Source organism: Manis javanica, chromosome 3 (assembly GCF_040802235.1).
Source record: "Manis javanica isolate MJ-LG chromosome 3, MJ_LKY, whole genome shotgun sequence".
In the NCBI taxonomy this organism is placed as follows: Eukaryota; Metazoa; Chordata; class Mammalia; order Pholidota; family Manidae; genus Manis; species Manis javanica.
In genome coordinates this window covers 78,498,077-78,524,588 of record NC_133158.1, presented here as the reverse complement: position 1 = coordinate 78,524,588, position 26,512 = coordinate 78,498,077, and the positions used below count along the sequence as shown (strand labels likewise).

Here is a 26,512-nt window from a genome sequence, read left to right as displayed (position 1 = left end):
TACCTCATATTTGAGATCAATATCATTATGAGCAACCTTGTATTCTCTGCCAATCTGAAAATATACACATGGATCATCACAGAATATACACACATGTGAAATAAATGTGCATACATGTGTGTATGTGAAGTACACACATACTCTACAGTGCCCTCTGAAGACTACTGGTAAACAATGCCATATTCCAAACGAAATGAAAAAAGCTGTCCTTTTTTAGCAAACATCTTAAGTAAATATGAGAAGAAGAAGAAGAAAAAAAAGTTTTAAAGAGCACTTGTTTCTACACCCAGAAATTATATCTTCAAATGAAGCAGCAGTCCTTGGGCATGTTTTACAATAAAAGACCTATTTAGAATCTTGACCATTTGACTCTCAGCAACTATTTCTTAAAGTATGATCTTTGGAACCCTAGTCCTTGGGAGAGACTCTGTGGAAAAGTGTTCTGTAATGTTGTACAGAAAAGACACATGAAATTTTGTTTAGTATAAATCATTTACAGAAAGAGCAATCATCAGTCTGCTCAAATTATGAAGAATATCATTAGTAGCAATAAGCCTTGAAACAAACATTAAGTATTTTTACTTAATTTAAGGTTTATTTAACTTGGTATTTTTGCTTAGTTTAAAATTATAGTTGGATTTATTGTTTTAAAATTTATACATGATTTTAAAAAATAATTTACAAAACTGCAGACACTTTCCCTACATTTGAACATGGGTTCATCTACTAATGTGCAATAGTTTCCTATTACGATTTTTAATAAATCCATTTAGAACTTTCCTACAGATAGCCTTTGTATGTGCTTGCAAATCTCGAGTACAGTGCATTGTCTCTTGGGGTATTGAAAACTGCCCTAAAACTTAGTGGCCTGAAACAACAGTTTGTTATTTCTGATGATTCTGTGGCTTGACTAGGCTTAGCTGGATGATTGGTTCTACTGGTCTTGCTGAGGGTCTCCTATGAGACTGCAGGCAATGGTGTCTGGGATTGGAGTCATTTGGGGGCTCACCCAGGATGCTGGGACAGCTAGACCTAATTCCCTCTCCATATAGTCTCAGAGCATTTCCAGGATAGCTGGACTTTTTACATGGTGGCCCAGTACTTTAGCAGCACAAAAGAGGAAGCTTATTATGATCCTTATGGGCCCTTGGTATTTTTTTCTTTTTGGGACACTTCCTCTCCAATTTTTTCTTTGACCTAGAAATTCATTTGTTTCCCCCTTCTGGTTTAAAAAAAAGTCCAAACCTTGCTGTGGATCATAAAATGTATTATGAACCCTGAGCACTACTGTGTCTAATGGACAAGTTGGCCCTGGCCTCCAGGTCTTCTGTTGTATTCTATTAGTCAGAACAAGTCACAGGTCAGCCTTAGAAGGGGACTACATGGGATGTGAATACAGGAAGTAGAGTTCACTGAGGGCCAACTCTGGAGAACAACTATCATCTTTGATTAGAATATAGTTTCAAGAAAGGATCTCTCAACTTGTTTTCTCTAACTCAGTTTGTGGAAATGAGGTAAGAGGAGAGTATGCCTTTCTGGTGTAGTTGGGAAGGTAGATTTTTTAGCCGCCCCTCTGGGCTATAACCTGGATTTACATTGGGGTAATAATATTCTTTTGTTCCCTCACAATTTCACTAGAGTTTATTTTTTGCAGTTGTTTTGTTTATAAATTAATTAATTAATTTTCTTTCAGGAAAGGCAGAAAAACCTCAGTAACCTGGGTATTGGTCAGTCTGTGCATGTCAATGTTGATTTTTAATCTCTTCTTTGTGTTTGGAATTGAAAACTCCAATAAGAACTTAAAGACAAGTGATACCAGCATTAATGACAATAAGAATGAAGTGCCTGCACAAGACATTATAGTCTACTCCAATCCCACATGCACTGTGATTGCTGCCTTGATGCATTATTTTCTGTTAGCAACATTCACCTGGTCTGGACTCAACGCTGCACAGCTCTATTTCCTTCTAATTCGGACCATGAAACCACTTCCTCAACGTTTCACTCTGTTCATCTCTTTAATTGGATGGGGTAAGTGTTTGCTTCTCCACTTACTCAGGAGTTTGATTTTGTTGAAATAATTTAATTTAAACAAAAGCCTATTGAAAGCCTAATACTACAAGGCCAAGGCCTTGAGGCAGGGTACATGGAAAATCTAACAATCACGAAGACTGCCTTCTGCCTAGGGGCTCATACACGGGTGAAGGAGGCAAATGTGATTGAGGCAGCTGTGCTAGATGCATCATATGCTGACTTCAAGATGCTGCTTTCCTTTAGTATCTCTACTAATTTGATTTAGACCATGTATAATTAAATTCCTAGCATTTTAGAAGAAATATTTCAAGAAAATCAGAGTGACTCTTTAAGAAAAATAATTTGAAAAATTCACTGGTTTCCAGAAAAGGAGAATTAGTTTAGTGATATCTAAACTTAAATTTATTCAGGTAAAAGAGGAATTAGGTCATTTAAGAGTGGAAACTGTGGGAGGACCAGGCCAAGATGGTAGTATAGGAAGACCTTGGTTTCTCCTCCTCCTACAGATGAACCCATTTTACACCTATGTATAGAGTAATTCCTGCTGAAGAACTGAAGGCTGGTTGAATGAGAATGGCAGGAGAGATGGAGACCCAGTCACGATGGGAGCCCCACCCCCAATGCTAGGAACTGCAGTAGGGAGGGATGTCACTGAGGTATCCATATACAGATTCACGTGCTCTGGGGAACAGGAAAAAAATGCAGTTTTAAGGGCAACTACAATATAAGTGAAAGAAACCAATTTACTAACCCTAGAGCATCTGCCACATGGTTGGGGAACTCCTGGGACTCTTTCTTCTGGGGTTGGAGATGCTGGCATAACCAATGTTATATTCCCCCTGTGCCTTGATAATACATCTGGGAACAAGATCTGTGGGCTTCAGCTGGCTTGCTGCCTCAGTGAGCCCTGGGCCTCCAGCCCATACCAGCTCCAGCTGTCCCACCAAGGCAACAATAGTGCAGTGCGTGCTGAGACATCCCCAGCCTGTCCCCAGTATAGCTCAGGCTGTCTTGACAAGGTGTGCCAAACACAAATCACCCTGGGACACTCCTGGCCCACACCCTCTTCAGCACCAGCTGTCTTGCCAAGGCACCCCTGTGAAAAGTACCCTGAGACCCCCTAACCCATGCCTACTTTAGCTCCTGTCATACTGCCAGGGTTACCCCAGCCTGGAATGCTCTAGGACCACTGGACCCACAACCACTACAGCTCCAGCCAGCCAGCCAAAGCCACCAGGCATATGCAGTCGAGACAGGGAATGTTCCTACGCAAGCCTACTCCTTCAATAAGTGGAGAGGTAGCTGTTTCACCTAATTCACAGAGGCACAAAAAATTAAACAAAGTGAGATGGAGGAATATGCTTCAAATGAGAAAGCAAGATGAAACTTCAGAAAAGGGACTAAACAAAACACAGGCAAACAATCTACCTGATTAACAGTTCAAAATATGGTCATATAGATTCTCACCAGTCTGGAGGAAAGAATGGATAAACTCAGTGAGAACTTCAACAAAGATATAGAAAAATATTTTTAAAAATCAATTAGATTTGAAGAATACAATAACTTAAGTGAAAAATGCACTAGAGGGAATCAACAGCAGATTACAGGATGCAGAAGGTAGTAGAAGGCACTCAAGCTGAACAGCAAAAAGGAAAGAGAATTCTAAAACATGGGGAAAGGTTAAGGGACTTCTAGGTCATTATCAAGCATAATAACATTTGTCTTATAGGGATCTTGGTAGGAGAAGAGAGGGAGAAAGGGGCAGAAAACTTATTTGAAGAAATAATAGCTGAAAACTTCCCTAAACTGTAGAAGGAAACCAACATCTAGGTCAAAGAAACACAGAGGGCCGCAAACAAGGTGAACCTGAAGAGGTCCACACCAAGACACATAATAACTAAAATGGCAAACGTTAAAGAGAAAAAGAGAATCTTAAAAGCACCAAAAAAAAGAAGTTACATACAAGAGAAATCTCATAAGGCTATTAGCTGATTTTTTAGCAGAAATTTTGCAGGCTAGAAGGGAGTAGCATCATATATTCAAAGTGCTGAAAGGAAAAAAAAAAAACCTACAACCAAGAATACTCTACCTGTCAAAGTTATCATTCAGAATTGAAGGAAAGATAAAGTTTCTCAGACAAACAAAAATTAAAGGAGTTCATCACCACTAAACTGGCCACACTAGAAATGTTAAAGGGACTTCTTTAAGAGGAAAAGACCATAACTGAAAGTAAGAAAATTATGAAAGGAAAACATTTTGCTGATAAAAGCAGACATATAGTAAAGGTAGTAGATCAATAACTTAAAAGCTAGTCTGAAGGTTATAAGACAAAAGAAGTAAAATCAATTATATCTAAAAATTAGGGAATCACAAATATGAAAGATAACATATGACATCATATACATAAAACATGGAGTGAGGGGGGTCAAAATGTAGTGCTTTTAGAATGTGTTCAATCTTACTGACCATCAACTCAATATAGACTGCTATACTTAGGATGTTATAGATGAATCTCAAGCTAGCCACAAACCAAAACCCATAATAGATACACAAAAAAGGAGAAATAATATCAAGCACAACACTTAGGAGAGTCATTACTCACAAGAGAAGAGAGCAAGAGAGGAAGAAAACTACAAAAACAATCATAAAACAATTAACAAAATGGCAATAAGTATATACCTATCAATAATTTCTGTAAATGCAAATGGCCTAAAAACTATAATCAAAATACAGGGGTGACTAAATGGATAAAAACCAAGACCCATTTTCATGCTGCCTAAAAGAGACTCACTTCATACATAAAGACACATTCAGACAGAAAGTGAAAGAATGGACAAAGATGCTCCATGTGAATGGAAGTGAAAGAAAAGCTGAGGTAGTAATACTTATATCAGAATAGACAAAATAAACTTTAAAAGAGACAAGGACATTACATAATGATAAAGGGATCAATCCAACAAAAGAATATAACAATTGTAAATATCTATGCACCCAATAGGCACATCCAAATATATGGAAGAAATATCAATAGACATATAGGGAGAAATTAACAGTAATGAAATAATTGTAGGGAACTTTAACACCTCACTTACATCAATGGATAGATCATCCAGAACAGATGATTAATAAAGAAACAGGGACTTTAAGTGACACATTAGACAACATGGACTTAACAGATTTATACAGAACATCCCATCCAAAAAAAGAAGAATACTCATACTTTTCAAGTGCACATGGAACATTCTTCAGGATAGATCATATGTTAGACCAAAAAACAAGCCTCAATAAACTAAAGAAGATTGAAATCGTATCAAGCGCCTTTTCCAACTGTAGCAGTATGAAACTGCAAATCAATTATAAGAACTAGGAAAACACAAACACATGGGAGCTAAACAACATGATTCTAAAAAAGCCACTGGGTCAACAAAGAAATTGAAGAAGAAATAAAAATTACCTGGAGACATCTGAAATTATAAGCATAGTAGTTCAAAATTTTTGAGAGACAGCATGTCAGGCAAAAGAGGGAAGTTTATAGTGAAACAGAAACAAGAAAGAAGAAACTTCAAGAACAAGAAACAAGAAAAATCTCAAATAATCTACCTCAAGAAACAGGAAAATCTCAAATAAACAGTGTAATGGTGAACCTTCAGGAACCAGAAAAAGAAGAACAAAGCCCAAAGTTAGAAGGAAGAAAATAATAAATCCAGAGTAGAAACAAATGAAATAGAGACAAAAAAGAATAGAAAGGATCAATGAAACTAAGAGCTGGTTCTTTGGAAAGAAAACAAAATCAATAAACTTTTAGCCAGACTAATCAAGGAAAAAAAAGAGGATCCAAATAAATAAAATCAGAAATGAAAGGAGGAATTACTCAACACTGTACAAATACAAAGGATTATGAGATCACTATGAAAAATTCTATGTCAACAAACTGGACAACTTAGAAGAAATGGAAAATTCCTAGAAACATATAATCTTCCAAGGCTGAACAAGGAAGAAGTACAAAATCTGAACAGACCTATTACTAGGAATGAAATTGAATCACTAATAAAGAAACTTGTGACAAATGTCCAAAGTCTTCACAGGTGAATTCTATGGAACATTTAAAGAAGAGTTTATATATATCTTTCTCAAACTACTCCAAAAATAGAAGAGGATGCAGTGCTTCTAAATCATTCCACAAGGCCAATATAAACTTGAAAACAAAACCAGGTAAACACACTACAAAAAAAAAAAAAAAAAGAAATTACAAGCCAATATCCCTAATGAACATAGATGCCAAAATTGTCAATGTAATATTAACAAAATATAATTAAAAAATATAAAAAATGCATTCAGCACAACCAAGTGGGATTTATTCCAACATAATATTACAAAATATAATTTAAAAATACAAAAAATGCATTCAGCACAACCAAGTAGGATTTATTCCAAGGATGCAAGAGTGGTCAAACATCTGCAAATTAATCAATGTGATACACCACAAAAACAAAAGGAAGTATAAAACCATGTGATCATGTCAATAGATGCAGAAAAGCATTTTACAAAATTCAACATCAGTTCATCAAAAATAGTTAACAAAGTAAGTATAGAGGGAACATACCTGACATAATAAAGGCCATATATCTCAAACCCACAGGTAGCATCACATTCAGTGGGGAAAAGTTGGAAGCTTTGCCCTCTAAGATCAGAAGCAAGATATGGAATGCCCACTCTTACCACTTTTATTCAACATAATACTGGAAGTCTAAATATACAACAATCAGACAAGAAAAAGAAATAAATAGTATCCAAATTGATAAGAAAGTAATAAAACTGTTGCTATTTATAAAGGACATATTTTGACATATTGTATATATAAAACCATAAAGACTCCACCAAAAAGTTGTTAGGACTAATAAATAAATTCAATGAAGTCTCAGGTTACAAAATCAATTTACAGAAATCTATTGCATTTCTATATATTAATAATGAACTAGAACAATTAAGAAAACCATACCATTTACAATTGCATCAAATAGAATAAAGTACCTAGGAACAAATTTAACCAAGGATGTGGAAGACCTGTACTCTGAAAAACTATAAGGCATTGATGAAAGAAATTAAAGTTGATATAAATGAATGGAAAGACATTCTATATTCATGGATTGCAGGAGTTAATATTGTTTAAATAGCTGTACTACTCAAACTAATCTACAGATTCAGTTCAATCCCTATCAAAATACCAATGGCATTTTTCACAGAACTAGAGCAAATAATCCTAAAATTTGTATGAAATCACAAAAGACTCTGGACAGACAAAGAAATCTTAAGAAGAACAAAGTTGGAGAGCACATGCTCCGTGACTTTAAACAATATTACAAAGCTATAAAAATCAAAATAGCATGGAATTGGCACAAAAGTAGACACAGCAACATATGGAATAGAATAAAGAGTGCAGAAATAAACCCACACTTACATAGTCAATTAATATATGACAAAGGAGGCAAGAATACACAATAAAGAAAGACAGTCTCATTAATAAGTTGATATTTGGAAAACTGGACTACTACATGCAAAAGAATGAAACTGGACCTCTTTCTTATACCATGCACAAAAATCAACTCAAAATGGATTAAAGATCTAAATGTTAGACCTGAAACTATACAATTCATAAAATAAAACATGGGCAGTAAACTAAACTACTGACATCAGCCTTATGAAACCTTCTCTGTATATGTCTCCCCAGGCAAGGTAAACAAAAGCAAAAATAAACAAGTAGGACTACATCAAACTAGCAACTATACAGCCCAAGAAATCATCAACAAAAGAAAGGGAAACCTCTTGCATGGGAAAAGGTATTTCTAAATGCTATCCAACAAAGATAGTTTGGTAATATCCAAAATATACAAAGAAGTCAACATCAGAAAAACAAATAACCTAATTTAAAAAATGGGCAGAGGACCTGAATAGACATTTTTCTAAATGACATACAGGTGTCCAACAGACACATGAAAAAATACTTGACACCTCTAATCACCAGGAAAATGCAAATCAAAACCACAGTGTGTTTTCACCTCACACCAGTCAGAATGGCTAGAATCAAAATGTCAAGAAATAAAAGACATTGGCCAGGATGTGGAGAAAAGGGAACTCTTGTGCACTCCTGGTGAAACTGCAAATTGGTGCAGCCACTATGGAAAGCAGTATGGAGACTTCACAAAAAATTAAAAATATCATGCAGCTCAGGAATTCACTTTCTGGGTTGAGCTTGATTGTCCACCTAAAGAAAACAAAAACAGCAATTCAAGAAGATGTATGCATCCCTATGTCTATTTCTGCATACTTATAATAGCCAAGATGTGGAAACAACTCCATTCATAGACGAATATATAAAGATGTGGTACCAAAAATAAGACAGAAAAATGACAACAAAAATTCAAAAGAAGTGGTACATATAGACAATGGAATATTACTCATCCATAATAAAGAGTGAAATTTTGCCATTTACAACATGGGTGGAGCTGGAGGGTATTATGCTGAATGAAATAAGTGAGACAGGAAAGGAGAAACATCATGATTTCACTTATATGTGGAATCTAAAAAACAAAACAAATGAACACCAAACAAAAAACAAAATATGCTCATAAATACAGAGAACAAACTAGTGGGTGCCAAAGGGGAGGGAAAGTGAGGGGAAAGGTGAAATAGATTAAGGCAATAAAGAGATACAAACTTCCAATTATGAAACTAATAAGTCACAGGGATGAAAATTACAACATAGAGAATATAGCCAATAATATTGTAATAACTTCATATGATGACGGACGGTAATTACACTTACTGTGGAGAACACTTTGTAATGTTTATAATTGTAAGATCATCTGTAACTAATATAATATTGTATGTCAACTATACATCAATTTAAAAAAGGGAAATTGTGCTAACAGTTACAAAGGAATCAGGAAAGTATAGGGTTGGTATATAAATTCAACACTTACAGAAAAAGGAAAACAGAAAATTATGTTGACTGTTGACCTACATTTATAGGATCATTTAATGCATTGTCTATAGTGTAAGAACAATACATCCCGAAAAGGGTCATATCTATAATTCATTCATGTCCTTTTGTAGTTAATCCCAGTCTTGGTAAATTATTAATTCTATGTCCCTTCTTATTACATAGGAGTCCCTGCGGTAGTGGTAGCTTTGACAGTGGGAATTATTTATTCTCTGAATGGGAATGATCTACAATGGGAGTTTGAGTATCGGCAAGAGGAAATGTGAGTTTATATATTTTAAAATGTTTATTTCTTTGATAAAAGAGTATAACTGTCCAGCGATGTTGAACTCAGTCATTACTGTACATAAGAATCTCACTTTCTAGTTGCAATATTATAAGTGGGTATGCTCAAAGAAAATACATTTTAAATATGATGACATGAAAATTTCCTATGATAAATCCTTTTGTAAAGGAAGTGATTACCTTTTAAATTTATAAATCTGAATATTCTTATATTAAATTTGTTTTCTTATCTTGAACCTGAAAATCACACGACACAATATAGGTGTGATTCTTAGTAATATCTTAGTTTTCTCGCCTAGGAAATGGGAGTAATAGTAATAGTAATACCTGCTCTGGGGTTACTGTGAGGGGTCAAGCAAGTGTGAAACCATTTCATGTAACTGAAAGAGCACTATCCATGCTTATGAACAAATTTTTATGTTGATATGATCACAATGAATCTTTCATGATGACTTATCACACATAATAAAATTTCTCTGTAACTCAGGAGTAAATAACCAACTGTTAATAATGGAAATACCTGACTGTTTGAAATTAGCTTTTTATGTGAGATGGGAGAGAAGAAATCTCAGATGAACTCTTTATGTATTTCTTCTACTAAATGGCAGCTGCTCCTTAATTTATCCTCCCTTCTCATTTTATATTCCAACTATTCTTATCCTAAAATTCCACCTTAAGTCCCAAACTAACTCAAATCAAAATAAAATCCTTGGAAATGTGCAAGTACACTCAAGGGAAGACTATGGTGTTTGGGTGCGTACCTTTTTCCAATGCTGACCATGTCCAACTGTAGAAATAGACTACCTGCCTGGCTTGATTTTAAGAGCCAAATACTCTAGTCATTATTATCTCTGTTTGAGTAGGGTTAAGTACCTTTTAATGAGTTCTAAAAATTTAATTCCACCAAAAGATATCAGAGGTAAAGTGCAAATATCTTGTGGCAGAGGCAACTCTGAGTTATCTTTCCAGCAGTTGCATCTCAGTATTCCATGCTCTCCACTCTGCTCCCAGTTCTGCCAATCCTACCTGAAACCCCTACCCCAGTTCCCCTGATGTATGGCTATCTCTGTGAGGACCAGTTAAGGGGTGACTGTAGCACTGGCCACATTTTTCTTAAATGCTCTCTCCCTTGATTCTCTGTACCACCACCATATGTGCTGTCTAAAACTTTCCTGAAGGGTTGAGGTGATGCCGGGGTTCTTGTTCACAGAGCCAAAGAATGAACTTCACAAACACTCAAGGTAGGAGGGCAAAGGAGAGGCTTTTATTTAGAGATAAAGGGAGAAGACAGAACTCCTGGCTCCCACCAGGAGGGACAAGAGAGCCCCTGACTGGCTTGTTGTCTAGGGGTTTTATGCATGGCTGAGGATTTTCAGGAATGGAAGTAAAGGGCTAGGGGTGCAGACTCGAGTGGTCCCAGAATGCTCATTTTTGATGAGTAACAGAAGAAATTTGCTGCTCTGATTCTTTCTCAGGATAGCAGTTTCCCCTTGGGAGCATGTCAATTAAGACCTCCTGCCCTGCTCCCAAGATGAGCTGAGTTGTTGCCTGTTTGCTAAAGTGTGTTAAGAATCTTACTTCTTAACTTCTTGGGCTGTTTATAGTTGGGCTTGCTTACTAAATTAATCTTCCTAGGTTGCAGATTACTTGATTAGGATTAGAGAAGGAAACAGCACATTGGTACAATTAAAAATAAACTGGGCCTTTTAGCAGGCTAAGGTAAATTTTATGGTGTCATGATCTAATTGATACAGTGAAGTCATGAATTATGCTGAGACATTTCTCTTATCTGCAGAACACTCAAACATTCCAGGCCAAGTTGCTCCTGGCCTTTTGAGCTTTCACTGATCTCACTGAAGTTGTCTATATTCCTAGTCTGGTATCTTTACCCTAGAGAATTAGTGTGACTGACTTTGTGTAATACTTAACACAGAGTTTCGACTTCTTTGCACATTGTTACATTGTTCTGACTGTAATTATCTTGCTCTGCTTTTTCTCCGGAGGCCCTCATCCTACTCTGCCTAAACCCACAGTCCCTGCCTCAGAAGGAATCATGGGAAATTACAGCACATGAGAGAGAAACTTTTTCAAGTGTAGGCCTATATACTAAAACTGTTTTCATGTCATGCTTCATGGCAACATCACCAAGGAGTTAAACATACATCTGAGGCCCACCTATGATGCCCTCAGCCCTCAGGTTTACAGCTGTTTGTCAGATCAACCTTAACTGTGTGACTCTACGAACTCAATTCTAGAAATCCCACTCCACAGACAAGGGTTAGTCTCACTGTAAGATCCAACACCCTCCTCAGCACTCTATTTCTCAAAATCCAAGTCATTAAATTCAGAATAAGCTTTGTCATGAAAATAAACCCAGCATGACTCTCTCTCTGGACAAAGGATAGAGGGAGAGAGGCAGTGTGAAATAACTGAGGAATCTTGAAGGTCTACAGTACAAATAGTAATTTTCAGAAACTGTATTGTCTAAAGTTTAAACAATGCATACAGATAAAGATAAATATTTGTCTAACTGTTTCATAATTTGCAAGCCTGCCTTTATTCAATAGAGTTGGATTGTTCAGTTTCTTTTGCTATCCTTTCCTCCCCTTTGAAACTCTAGGCTGCCTGGACAAGAAACATGCTCATCTTCTTCATTTAAAACTTTTGATGGCTACTTGCTTAGTAAACAAAGAAGGTTCTAGAGATTTGAAAGTACTTCTCAGCAGGATTTCATTAAATTCTTAGCCAAGTGCTTGCCTATTTCTTCTGTGTAGGGGATTGAGAGATGGAGGATGGCAGGAGGCTTGCTTTCCATGTCCAGATGAAAGGAAATGGAAGCCACAAGTCTTAAGGACAATCTTGCTCACTCTCACTATTTTAATCTAAGGATGGACCTATACTGTTGATGGATTAGAGACACTCCTTTTCATTTTTTAATTCATTGTAGATACTTGAACATCATTCCCAATTTCTTTCTATGTCATTCAGATTAGTAATATGATTTCTAATAGTTAAAATTTTAACAACATTCTGAAGCAAAACAATTTAGAAATCCTTTGGCATGTATTATAATGGTGTTTTACTTGTAGGGAAAAGAAACCATATGTTAACTGAATGCAAAATATGTGCCGGGGCTTCTCATGTTGTTTTGTTAATACCCAAAAGCTTACCGGACCTCCACCTGGCTGAAAGGACATCTCCTGGTGTTGCCTCCCACTCCTGCTTTCCCATCATCTTCCCCACCTCAGTTAATGGTAATTCCATCCCTCCAGGTATTCAAGCTAAAGACTTTAGGGTCATCCTTGATTCTTTTACATCTCACATCCAATTTATCAGTAAATCCTTTTGCTTTACTTTTAATTTTATCTGGAATCAGACTACAGTTTACCCTTGAACAATGAGAGTTTGAACTGCACAGATCCACTTGAATGTGGACTTTTCCAATAAATACACTGGAAAATTTAGAGATGTGCTGCACTTGGAAAAAACACTTTGTTTTCTCTATCTTACTTTATTATAGGAATACAGTATATACTACATGTAATGTACAAAATGTGTGTTAATCAACTGTTTATGTTATCTGTAAGGTTTCTGGTCAATAGTAAGCTATGAATAGTTAAGTTTGGGGAGTCAAAAGTTACACATGGAGTTTTGACTCCATGGGGATCAGTGTTCCTAACTTCTATGTTGTTCAAGGGTCAGATGTGTTTCTTATCATCTCCTCTCCTGGCCCAAACCACCACATTATTGCAATAGTTTTCCTGTTTTTCATGTGCTCTACTCTTATCACTGTGCAATAAAAGTAATACTTTTAAACTCAAGACAGATAATGTGAAGTTTCTCTTGCTCACTGAGAATACATGTAAAGACCTATAGAACTGTGACATAATTTGCATATTTTCATTATTCCCACCCACTTACTCTCTGTTCAAGCCACATGAGACTCTTGGCTGTTTTTAAAGCCCTCAATTCAGGGTGTTGCACTTTGCTGTTTCCTTGGTCTGGCACAGCCTGCTCCCTCATCTACTTCAGATCTTTGCTCAAATATCACTTTTTTCCACAAGACTTGTCCTGACCACTTCATTTAAAATGAAACACTCTTCCACCCCATACACGCGTGTGCACGCGCACACACACACACACACACACACACACATACACAGTAATACCAACCCGCAAAACCTGCTTTATTTTTCTCCATAGCACTTGTCACCATCTGACAGAGTGTGTATTTTATTTGTTAGTTTGATCTATTTCTCTGCATTAGAATAAATTCGCTAAAGAAGGGATTTTTGTTTCTCATTCACTGCTAATATCTTGGTATCTACAACAGTGTCTAGCATATAGTATGTACTTTGTAAATATTTATTAAATGAATGAATTGCTACAACAATGCCAAGAGATGATTACTATACCCCACAGATGAGAAAAAACACTGAAACTACCACCAATGCTAATAACAAAAACAAAAAACACAAAAATCACACACACACACACACACACTTAAAAAAAAAGATACAATGAGGTTAAATAACTATTCAGGTATTTTTTAAACATTAAAAAAATTTAAGTTCCCATTAATAAGGGGCTGTTTAAATAATTTATGGTCTAAAAATGATAGAATACTATGCAGCTGTAAAAAGTAATGGACACAATTTTTATATTCCGATAAGGAATGATTTCTGACATATGTTGTTAATTAAGATATACAAGTACTGTATGTTATCATTTGTTTGAAAATCAGTAATAAATATGCATTTGCTAGTGTGATATAGCCTAAATCTGAAATAAACAAAAACTATTGATAATCACTGGAGATAGAAACTAGGTGACCAGGGATAGTTGCTGGAGGGGCTATTGTCTCTGTATGAGGATTTGTACTTTTAAAATTTTGAGATAGCTAGGTGTTTTTTATATTCAAAAATAAAATAAAACAGTAACTTTCCTAAGTCAAACACCAAATATGTGACAGAAACTGACATTTAAATTCACCACTGCCTGACTCAAAAGCCATATTCTTCCCACTAGCCCCTACTGTCTTATAAAGATAAGACAGAACAATGCATTTCATTTTTCTAGTGGAATGAAGTCTTGAAAGTTATCTCAAATATATAGAATGCAAAGGGATATTGACTTTTAGCAGGCTTTTCATTTAAATGAACATCAATAATGTTAACAGCATAAAGAACCATTACCTATAGCTTTCTTAGTTTGCTGAAATTGTTTTTTTTTTCTCTTCATAGATGCTGGCTGGCAATTTCAACAAGCAATGGCTTTATAACAGTTCCATTCTTGTGGTCATTCCTTGTACCTGTGACCATTATTCTCATCAGCAATGTTGTTATATTTATTATCATCACGGTCAAAGTCCTGTGGAAGAATAACCAGAACCTGACAAGGTAAGATTCCCAACAAATGAGAAGCTACCAGGCTTGACTAACCTAGTACCTAACACAGCATCCACGGTTCCTAGAAGGGTTTTCAGACTCAGGGACAATAGCAAGGATATGTAGTTTGCAGGACACATTTTCTCTTAAGCTTTGTCTCAAGCTTTCTTCTCATCTTCCGACATCAGCACTACAATGTGGATCTACTGCATTACATGACACAATTTTGTGCTATATGAGCCCAACTAAAAACTAATCTCAAAGACCTCAAGAAAACATGTTCTCTCCCAATCCCAACTATTCAAGAAAACAGATTTGAATAATGAAAGAAATGAGAGAGTTGGGGGAGATGCTGGTAACTGTATTTTCATTTTATAAATTAGTAGCCATAGGCTACATATATATATATATTATTAAAGTATCAATATACAATTTTATATTGGTTTCAAATATACACAAATAAACACAGTGGTTCAACAGTTACCCATATTATTAAATCTGCACTCTCCTTAGTGTGGTTACTATCTGTCAATATAAAAAGATGTTACAGAATCATTGGCTGTATTCTCCATGCTGTACTACTATTCCTGTGACTGACTTATATTATGATTGAGAATTTTGTACCCCTTTATCCCCCTCACATTCCCCATCCACTCCAGCCCCTCCTCTGTGGTAATCTCTTGTCACTTCTCAGTGTCTATAAGTCAGTCTACTGATATATTGTTCATTCTGTTTTGCTTAGTTTTTATATTCCACAAATAAGTGAATATATACCACAAATACGGTATTTGTCTTTCTCCACCTGGATTATTTCACTGAGTATAATACCTGCTAGATCCAGCCATGTTGTTTAAAATGGTAGGATTACTCTCTTTTATGGCTGAGTAATATTCCATTGTATATATGTACCACCTCTTCTTTATCCATTCATGTATTAATAGACACTTAGGTTGCTTCCATATCTTGGCTATTGTAAATAATGCAGCAATAAACATAGGGGTGCATATATCTTTTTGAATCAGGGTTTTTGTTTTCTTTGAGTAAATGCCCAGAAGTGAGATTACTGGGTTCTATTTTCAGTTTTAGGAGGAACCACCATACTACCCTCCAAAGTGGCTGTACCAATTTACATTCCCACCAACAGTGTAGGAGGTCTCCCTTTTCTCGATATCCTCACCAACACTTGTTCTTTCTTGGATAATGGCCATTCTAAATGGTATGAGGTGATACATCATTGTGGTTTTGATTTGCATTTCCCTGTTGATTACTGATTTGGAGCATCTTTTCATGTGCTTGATGGCCATCTTCTTCTTTGGAGAAATGTTTGTTCAGGCCCTCCACCCAATTTTTTAAATTGGGTGATTTGGGTTTTGTTTTGGTGTTGAGGCAAGTGAGTTCTTTATATATTTTGGATGTTAACCACTTATCAGATAAATTATTTATGAATATATTCTCCCATATTGTAGGTTGCCTTTTTGTTCTGATGATGGTTTCATTTGCTATACAAAAGCTTTTTAATCTGATGTAGTCCCATTTGTTAATTTTTTAGTTTTGTTCCCTTTGCCCAGGGAGAATGTGTCCAGGAAATAATTGCTCATACTTAAGTTCAAAAGATCTTTCCTCCAAGAGTTTTATGGTTATTTGCTGTACATTCAGGTTTTTGATCCATTTTGAATTTACTTTTGAGTATAGAGTGAGACAATAATCCAGTTTCATTCTCTTGCATGTAGCTGTCTAGTTTTGTCAACACCATTTGTTGAAGAGGCTGTTATTTCCTCATTGCATATCCATGGCTCCTTTATTGTGTATTAATTGACCATATATGTGTGGGTTTATATCTGAGTTCTCTATTCTGTTCCATTGATTTATGAGTTTGTTCTTGTGCCAGTACCATACTTTTTTGATTACTGTAGCTTTGTAGTATAGCTTGAAGTCAGTGTATGATACCCACATCATTGTTCTTTCTCAGGATTGCTTTGGCTATTTGGGGTATTTTGAGGTTCCATATGGATTTTAGAACAATTTGTTCTAGTTCGTTGAAGAATGCTGTTGGTATTTTGATAGGGATTGCATTGGATCTGTAGATTGCTTTAGGCAGGATGGCCATTTTGACAATATCACTTCTTCCTATTCATGACCATGGAATAGATTTCTACTTATTTGTGTCTTCTTTAATTTCTCTCATGAGTGTCTTACAGTTTTCAGAGTACAAGTCTTTCACATTATTGGTTATTCTTTTATTTGCAAATGTAAATGGGATTGTTTTTCTGATTTTTCTTTCTGCTAGTTTGTTGGTAGTATATAGGAATGCAACAGATTTCTGTGTATTAATTTTGTATCCTACAACTTTGTTGAATTCAGTTATTAGATCTACTAGTTTTTTGGTGGATTCCTTAGGGTTTTCCATATATAATATCATGTCATCTAAAAATAGTGACAGTTTAACTTCTTCCTTACCAATTTGGATGCCATTTATCTCTTTGTCTTTTTATTTGGGATTGTTCTTGTTTTTTGAGGTAGATCTGTATTGCTATATACTTTCCTCTTATTACTGCTTTTGTAGCATCCCACCAATCTGAATAGTTGAATTTTTGTGTTAATCTGTCTCTGTATTGTTTTATTTCTGTTTTAATTTTGTCATTGATCCATTGATTATTTAGAACCATGTTGTTTAGCCTCCATGTGTTTGTAGGGTTTTTTGTTTTCATGGTGTGATTTATTTCTAGTTTTATACCATTGTGGTCTGAGAAGCTGCTTGGTACAATTTCAGTATTTTTAAATTTACTGAGGCTCTTTTTGTGGCCTAGTATGTGATCTACTCTGGGGAACCTATTTATGTGCACTTATGTTGAGTCCATGATTATTTATAATGGTTATGTCTTCTTGTTGGACTGGTCCCTTTATCATTATGTAATGTCTTTCTTTGTCTCTTGTTACATTCACTGTTTTCAAATATATTTTTTCTGATATACGCTGCTACTCCTTGCTTTTTTATCCCTGTTGTTTGCATGAAATATCTTCTTCCATCCCTTCATTTATAGTCTGTGTATGTCTTTGGGTCTGAAATGAGTCTGTTGTAGGCAGCATACAGATGGGTCTTGTTTCTTTATCCATTCTGTCACTTTATGTCTTTTGATTGGTGCATTCAGTCCATTTACATTTAAGGTAATTATTGATAGCTATGTGCTTATTGCCATTTTATTAATTGTTTTCTGGTTGTTTTTATAGTTCCTCTCTGTTCCTTACTTTCTCTCTTCTACTATTGTCTTGTTATTTGATGGTTTTCTTTAGTGCTGTGATTAGATTATTCTTTTTAATTTTTTGTGTATCTGTTATAGGCTTTAAGTTGTGATTACCATAAGGTTCAAGGATAGCTTCCTGACTGTATAACAGTCTATATTAAGTTGATGATTGCTCTCTTTTAAAGACAATCTAAAACGACTTATTTTTTCTTCTTCCTCCTCCACTTTATGTATTAGATGTTATAATCTGTACTTTTTGTGTATCCCTTGAGTGATTTTGTGTATAGTTGGTTTTACTATTACTGTTTTGTTTTAATTTCATGCTTGCTTGGTAATTTAATGATCTACTCCCTTTACTGTGGGTTTATTTTCACTAATAAAAACTATTTAGCCTTGGGAACATGTTCATCTATAGCAGTCCCTTTAACATATCCTATAATTCTAGTTTAGTGGTTATAAATTCCTAAGCCTTTGTTTATCTGGGAATTGTTTAAATCTCTGCTTCAAATTTGAATGAGAATCTTGCTGGGTAGAGGGCTCTTGGTTGAAGGTCCTTCTGTTTCAATAAATTAAATATTTTTATTGCAACTCACTTCTGGCTTGTAAAGTTTCTCCTAAGAAATCTGGTGATAGCCCGAAGGGGTTTCCCTTTTAAGAATCTTTTTTCTCTCTCTGGCTGCTTTCAATATTCTTTCTCTATCCTAAATATTTGCCATTTGAATTACTATATGTCTTGGTGTTGTCTTTCTGGTGTTTCTTTTCTTAGGGGCTTTCTGAGCTTCCATCACCAGGGTGTCTATTTCCTTCCCCAGTCTGAGGAAATTTCCAAAAATTATTTCCTCAAAGAGACTTTCTATCCCTTTGTCTCTCTCTTTTCCTTCTGGTATCCCAATTATGTGAATATTGTTTCATTTGGATTGGTCACACAGCTCCCACGCTATTCTTTCATTCTTAGAAATTCTTTTTTCTCTTTTCCTCAGCTTTCTTGTGTTCCTGTTCTCTAATTTCCATCTCATTGATTGTGTCCTGTACTTGCAGCAATGTTTATTCATTTCTTGCATTGTATATTTCATTTCAGTTACTGTAATGAGATTGCTGATCTCTATTTCATTAAGCCCTCTTTCTGGTGTCTTATCCTGTAGCATTGTTTTGAACAAATTCCTCTGCTGCCTCTTCATTTTGTCAGGGTTGCTGTGTTTTTTCCTTTGTATTAGATGGATCTGCTATGCTGTCTGGTCTAGAGAGTAATGGCTTTCTGATGAAGGTGTCCTGTGGTGCTCAGAAGCTCAAGACTCTTTACTGTCCAGTGCCTGGTTCTCCTTTGCAGTGGAGCCCCATTTGTTGTTGGTGGGCAGTGGGTCTGCCTACAGTGGTCTCAGTCTGTTGCTGTTGGCAGTTTGCCTCAACTGGCCCTTTGTGATCCAAATAGTGGCTTCTATGAGATTGTTGTGTGTGTGTGGTGGAGGGTGGCGCCACCCTCTGCCTGCCCTGCAGTGAGGGTAGGGTGGTTGCTGCTCTGGGGCAGGGTGGGGTCATGGTGAGTTTCACAGTAGCCCCCTGGTGGTGGCAAGGCACACAGCACTGGGTTTGGCTGCCTGGGGGAAGAAGGAGACTATAATTGGCTCCTGCTGGCACCTACCCACTTGGGCTGAGACAGGGCCAAGTAAGCTGGGAGATCCTTCATAGGCCTGCGAGTAGCAAAGTCTGTCACTGCTGGGCCGAGTTGGCTGGCACACAGGTGGTGCACAGAAGCTGAGCTGCCAGTGAGGGGGATGGAGCATCTGGAGCTCCTGAGAGTGCCTGAACTGTTGGGCCAAAGGAGAGCTCAGATGGAAGAAGGGCTTGCGTCCTGCTCCATTGCATCTCTGCCACTTTACCATTTTCAGAGTGGTCTTCCCTTCTTCCCCAGGTGTAGGTGGTCTATTCTGCAGTCTTCAGGTTCTTTTCAGGTTTAGCTTTATTTACTACATATAGTTTCTTCCTTGGTGTGTTTGCCTCAGGGAGACGAACAGAGTTGTGAAGGTATAGGCACCCAGGAACACAGCACACCTGGTCCTGGAGATGTGCTCTGGGAGCACGAGTCCACATTGCATTGGGTTCTGGTGATTAGTGGGTCTGGACACCAGGGACAGGGACAGGTGATGGGAGGAGATTTCCGCCTTGCCTTCCTACTCTGCCATCTTTTATTCTGGGAGCTCCTATATGCTATATTTTACATGTATTGCTTGAATCACCCAATGACTGTACGTTTTTTAAATTGGTTGAAAACATATAAAAATTGGGAGTTTTATAATTGCATTTCTCTCGAAAAAACTGGAACTTCTGGCAGCACTGAGTCCACATTCTCTGTAGATAGGACATTTGTTCTTTGGTTTATCAGTCCCCATGTAGCCTGCTTCTACTTTCTGTAAACTTTCTGACCCCAATAAGCATTTTCATTGTCATTCTTGAAAAACAGAAATTGCTTTCAGTTGGAGAGAAAGAAAAGAAATGATTAAACATATACATTCCCTTCACCTCCATCTCCCACAGCATAAATTGGTTAGAATGTAGTGCTAATGAGGGTCTAAATTCAGGTTTAATTCTGTAAGACTCTGCTTAACCCCAGTAGACCTACTATAAGCATATTTGTGAGCTTTGGTCACCAAATGGATCCATTTGGTATGAACAGATGGGTGAAAACAACCATCATTTGTGGGAATATAACTTAAATTTTTTCTTTACTAACCAAGTGTAAATATTCTCTTTCCTATATGAATGGGGAAATATGAGGAAAAATATATCACTGGTAATCATTCAAACCTCTGTTTTATTGGTAATGAAGAAAAACTTTAGTGAAGTCTTCTTAGGCTAAATGCAAATTAGGTTATATTTCCTTTATACAGAACAATATAATTTGGCCACAGACATCAACCAAATTTATATTTCTAAATTTTGCCTGATAGCCCATGGTTTTTAAATTGGCTTAGGTATAATAAAAAGTAGGTTACAATTTAATTGTTTAACAAATTGTCTCCCATGTGTCAGTTAGCTTTTGCTGCATAAAAAAACACCCTAAAACTTAATGACTTAGAATGACAAATATTTATGATCAGTCATAATTCTGAGTGTTGGTCAGGTGATTGTTCTGGTCTTGGCTGGGCTTGAATGCTGATGATAATCTAAGATGACTCACTTTCATTCCTGGTGGTTGGTGGTTGGTTGGTCTTCAGTGGAAGCTGCTCATGTGGTCTCTCATCTTCCATTAGAGCAGGGCAGGTTTCCTAATACAGAGGTCTGAAAGAACAATAAGAGAAGGTGAGCTTTAATGAGCAAAATGCTTTCAAGCTTCTGCTTGTCGAACAATTGCTAATATCCCACTGGTCAAAGTAAGTCATATGGTTGAGTACATATTCCAGGTATCTAGATTTAGCATGAGAGGAAGAAGATCACTTTGCACTTTAATAATTGTATTCCCATATGAACCTATAGCATGGAAAGGTCCCAAATGTTCAAAAAGGAATTTCTCACTTGTTAATTTAGTAGTAATAATCACTAAAATGAAATTCCTCAAAGAAAAAGTTGATTCTTTATGAAATTTGCCTGCAATAGTATATAAAGAACTTTTATGCCTGACCTTTTAAGCAGATATCACTGTATTTACTAATAAAGCTTGCTAAGTCAGATTTTATCCAGAATAGCATAGGTCTAGTTCTAGCATAGTTTTTCCACCTGAGGCATAATATTGTTAAATGAACTCTGATTTTCATTGTCTTCCCTGATATACAGAAAGATCTTTCAGTTGGAGAGACAAAGAAAAGAAACTATTAAACACATACACTCTCTCCACCCCCACCACCCTATATTGAACTCTGTATAAATAACTTGGAGGCTAACAACGGCATTAATCAGCAAAACCCTCGATAAACCATATCTTCTTTCTTGCTCTCTTATCTAGCACAAAAAAGATTTCATCCCTAAAGAAGATTCTTAGCACATTATCTATTGCAGTCGTTTCTGGAATTACCTGGGTTCTGGCATACCTTATGCTAATTGAAAATGAGAACGTCAGGATCATCTTCAGCTACATGTTCTGCCTTTTCAACACTACTCAGGTATGGTGTGGATTAGTCTGAAAGTAGCAGACCATATATTACCCTGGATAATATTACCCTGGATCAAAGTTTTCTTCTTTTAAAACTTCCTGAAGATCGTTTAGTTACCTATAGGAAACTCTATTTTTAATACACTTTGAGAGAAAAGGAAGGGAAGTTCTTTATGACTTACTTACCTGCTATGTTCTTTCCTGGGCTGGGGTTCATAGAATATAATTGTGATAGGGTTAAACTAGTTAGCCCCTCTTCTATGAGCAGAAGATATGTTGACACACAACTATCTTTGGAAACATTTCTGTTCCTTTCCTTCCATGTGACAGGTTCACAGCAGCTTCTCACCATGGTTGGTGTGGACAATGTTACAGTTAGTGCTGGAGCTTGAACCCCCAGTGGCTGAAATTTTTTCTTTTTTTTTTTTTTTTGAGAGGGCATCTCTCATATTTATTGATCAAATGGTTGTTAACAACAATAAAATTCAGTATAGGGGGGTCAACGCTCAATGTACAATCATTAATCCATCTCAAGCCTAATTCTCGTCAGTCTCCAATCTTCTGAAGCATAACAAACAAGTTCTTACATGGTGAACGAATTCTTACATAGTGAATAAATTCTTACATGGTGAACAGTACAAGGGCAGTCATCACAGAAACTTTTGGTTTTGATCATGCAATATGACCTATAAACCATCAGGTCAAATATGAATATTCGTTTGATTTTTGTACTTGATTTATATGTTGATCCCACATTTCTCTTTTATTATTATTATTATTTTTATTTTTAATAAAATGCTGAAGTGGTAGGTAGATGCAAGATAAAGGTAGAAAACATAGTTTAGTGCTGTAAGAAGGCAAATGTAGATGATCAGATGATCAGGTGTGTGCCTATGGACTAAGTATTAATCCAGGCTAGACAAGGGCAGCAAGACATCCACGGATGCAGAAGATTTCTCTCAAAGCAGGGGGGGTGAGGTTCTGAGCCTCACCTCTGTTGATCCCCAAATTCTCACCTGATGGCCCCCCTGCGACTGTGCCTGTCTTAGGTTGTTCCTCCCTTGAGGAATCTTACCCATCTCTGGCTAACCAGTCATCTTCCGGGGCCATAGGGAAATGTAAAGTTGATAAGTGAGAGAGAAGCCATATTGTTTGCAAAGGTTAGCTTTTTACTTCTTTGCAGATTTATGCCCTGTGGCTTCTATGCCCAGCACTTGTCTCGAGGTATCTTTACCACCTGGAGGAATTATGATACTCGGTAAATTCGATATGAGGCACGAATTCTATTTAAGGTTTGTAATTAGGAAGGAAGAAGAAAAGCTATAGATGTAGCATATGAAGGAAACTTGGGAGGATTGATTATTTCTTTGACATATCTTCTTGTATAGTACCTTAAGTATGTACAGGTTTTAAACTACTAATTAATTTGCACACACATATTAACATAATAGGAATACGGTGACATAAACAAAGCAAATCTATAATTACCAGCCATCTCCAGTGAAGCCAAGAAAACCATTTAGGCACCCTAGGCATTTGTTAAAATTTATCTATGATATGATGGATATTGTCCAACTGTACTTGAACCATCAGACAAATTAAAGCAGCCCATTTCTGGGATCTGTTCACATCCCATATGTTCTTTTAACCATAGATAGTCTATAGTCATGAGATTTTGGGGTGCTACAACTTGCACCCCTCCCAACTCCTGGTTGAGTTCCAACAGTACAGATCCGGTCAAATTCATTGTCTCACTGTATGCACATGCCAGCCTAGACATCTCCCTCCTCCTTCTTATGGCAAGTCCAGGAGACGGTGGGCTGGATGCAGCCACAACCGCAGCATTGTCCGGATCCCTGTGGAGGCTTTTTGATGATCATCCCCTGGCACAAGTCCTCCAGAGAGTGCTGATGCCGGAAGCTCCTCCTCATATCGTATCTTAGTTCATTTTCTGGGTATCCAAGCTAGGCCTTGATCTTCTGCATAGAAACAAACAGACCCTTTGCCCAAACTTTGACATGCCCTCTATACCACTGTGCAGAACTCATTGGAGGTCAGCACACAGTAACTGCTTTTTTTTTTTTTTTTAATTAAGAGAAAGGAATATTATCAGAAAAGAGTACCTCCATAGCTGATCATCTGACACCCTTTAAGTGATCAACATTAAGGATATTTAAAGCATGCGTTGATCTTTGATTTACCAATAGTTTTATCCTGTTAAGGAGTAATCCCCCTTTTCTTTCTTTCTTTCTTTTTTTTTTAAAATTTTTAATCTACACTTACCTGAAGAATACTATGTTTACTATGCTCTCCCCTATATCAGGTCCCCCCTAACAACCACATTACGGTTACTGTCCATCAGCTTAGCAAAATGTGGTAGAGTCACTACTTGTCCTCTCTGTGTTGTGCAGCCCACCCTCCCCTTTCTCCCTCCCCCCCATGCATGCTAATCTTAATACCCCTCTTCTTCTTCCCCCCCTTATCCCTCCCTGCCCACCCATCCTCCCCAGTTCCTTTCCCTTTGGTACCTGTTAGTCCATTTTTGGGTTCTGTAATTCTGCTGCTGTTTTGTTCCTTCAGTTTTTCCTTTGTTCCTATACTCCTCAGATGAGTGAAATCATTTGGTATTTCTCTTTCTCCGCTTGGCTTATTTCACTGAGCATAATACTCTCCAGCTCCATCCATGTTGCTGCAAATGGTTGGATTTTTCCACTTCTTATGGCTGAGTAGTATTCCATTGTGTATATGTACCACATCTTCTTTATCCATTCATCTACAGATGGACATTTAGGTTGCTTCCAATTCTTGGCTATTGTAAATAGTGCTGCGATAAACATAGGAGTGCATCTGTCTTTCTCAAACTTGATTGCTGCGTTCTTAGGGTAAATTCCTAGGAGTGGAATTCCTGGGTCAAATGGTAGGTCTGTTTTGAGCATTTTGATGCACCTCCATACTGCTTTCCACAATGGTTGAACTAATTTACATTCCCACCAGCAGTGTAGGAGGGTTCCCCTTTCTCCACAGCCTCGCCAACATTTGTTGTTGTTTGTCTTTTGGATGGCAGCTATCCTTACTGGTGTGAGGTGATACCTCATTGTAGTTTTAATTTGCATTTCTCTGATAATTAGCGATGTGGAGCATCTTTTCATGTGTCTCTTGGCCATCTGTATTTCCTTTTTGGAGAACTGTCTGTTCAGTTCCTCTGCCCATTTTTTAATTGGGTTATTTGTTTTTTGTTTGTTGAGGCGTGTGAGCTCTTTATATATTCTGGACGTCAAGCCTTTATTGGATCTGTCATTTTCAAATATATTCTCCCATACTGTAGGGTTCCTTTTTGTTCTACTGATGGTGTCTTTCGCTGTACAGAAGCTTTTCAGCTTAATGTAGTCCCACTTGCTCATTTTTGCTGTTGTTTTCCTTGCCCGGGGAGATATGTTCAAGAAGAGATCACTCATGTTTATGTCTAAGAGGTTTTTGCCTATGTTTTTTTCCAAGAGTTTAATGGTTTCGTGCCTTACATTCAGGTCTTTGATCCATTTTGAGTTTACCTTTGTATATGGGGTTAGACAATGGTCCAGTTTCATTCTCCTACATGTAGCTGTCCAGTTTGGCCAGCACCATCTGTTGAAGAGACTGTCATTTTGCCATTGTATGTCCATGGCTCCTTTATCAAATATTAATTGACCATATATGTTTGGGTTAATTTCTGGGGTCTCTAATCTGTTCCACTGGTCTGTGGCTCTGTTCTTGTGCCAGTACCAAATTGTCTTGATTACTATGGCTTTGTAGTAGAGCTTGAAGTTGGGGAGTGAGATCCCCCCTACTTTATTCTTCTTTTTCAGGATTGCTTTGGCTATTCGGGGTCTTTGGTGTTTCCATATGAATTTTTGAATTATTTGTTCCAATTCATTGAAGAATGTTGCTGGTAATTTGAGAGGGATTGCATCAAATCTGTATATTGCTTTGGGCAGGATGGCCATTTTGACGATATTAATTCTTCCTAGCCATGAGCATGGGATGAGTTTCCATTTATTAGTGTCCCCTTTAATTTCTCTTAAGAGTGACTTGTAGTTTTCAGAGTATAAGTCTTTCACTTCTTTGGTTAGGTTTATTCCTAGGTATTTTATTCTTTTTGATGCAATGGTGAATGGAATTGTTTTCCTGATTTCTCTTTCTATTGATTCGTTGTTAGTGTATAGGAAAGCTACAGATTTCTGTGTGTTAATTTTGTATCCTGCAACTTTGCTGTATTCCGATATCAGTTCTAGTAGTTTTGGAGTGGAGTCTTTAGGGTTTTTTATGTACAGTATCATATCATCTGCAAATAGTGACAGTTTAACTTCTTCTTTACCAATCTGGATTCCTTGTATTTCTTTGTTTTGTCTGATTGCCGTGGCTAGGACCTCCAGTACTATGTTAAATAACAGTGGGGAGAGTGGGCATCCCTGTCTGGTTCCCGATCTCAGTGGAAATGCTTTCA

General features: G+C 36.8%; 1 protein-coding gene across 2 annotated transcripts in view; it reads left to right on the top strand.

Annotated features, from left to right (window-relative positions):
• The window catches only part of ADGRG7 (adhesion G protein-coupled receptor G7), a 114,121-nt gene that overhangs the window by 59,290 nt on the left and 28,319 nt on the right, over positions 1–26,512 (top strand). For both annotated transcript variants that reach the window (XM_073231760.1, XM_073231761.1), the window contains 4 exons: positions 1,694–2,031; positions 9,200–9,296; positions 14,563–14,718; positions 21,886–22,042. In XM_073231760.1, coding sequence (XP_073087861.1) covers positions 1,694–2,031; positions 9,200–9,296; positions 14,563–14,718; positions 21,886–22,042 — 748 coding nt within the window. The remainder of the gene's footprint in view (positions 1–1,693; positions 2,032–9,199; positions 9,297–14,562; positions 14,719–21,885; positions 22,043–26,512) is intronic.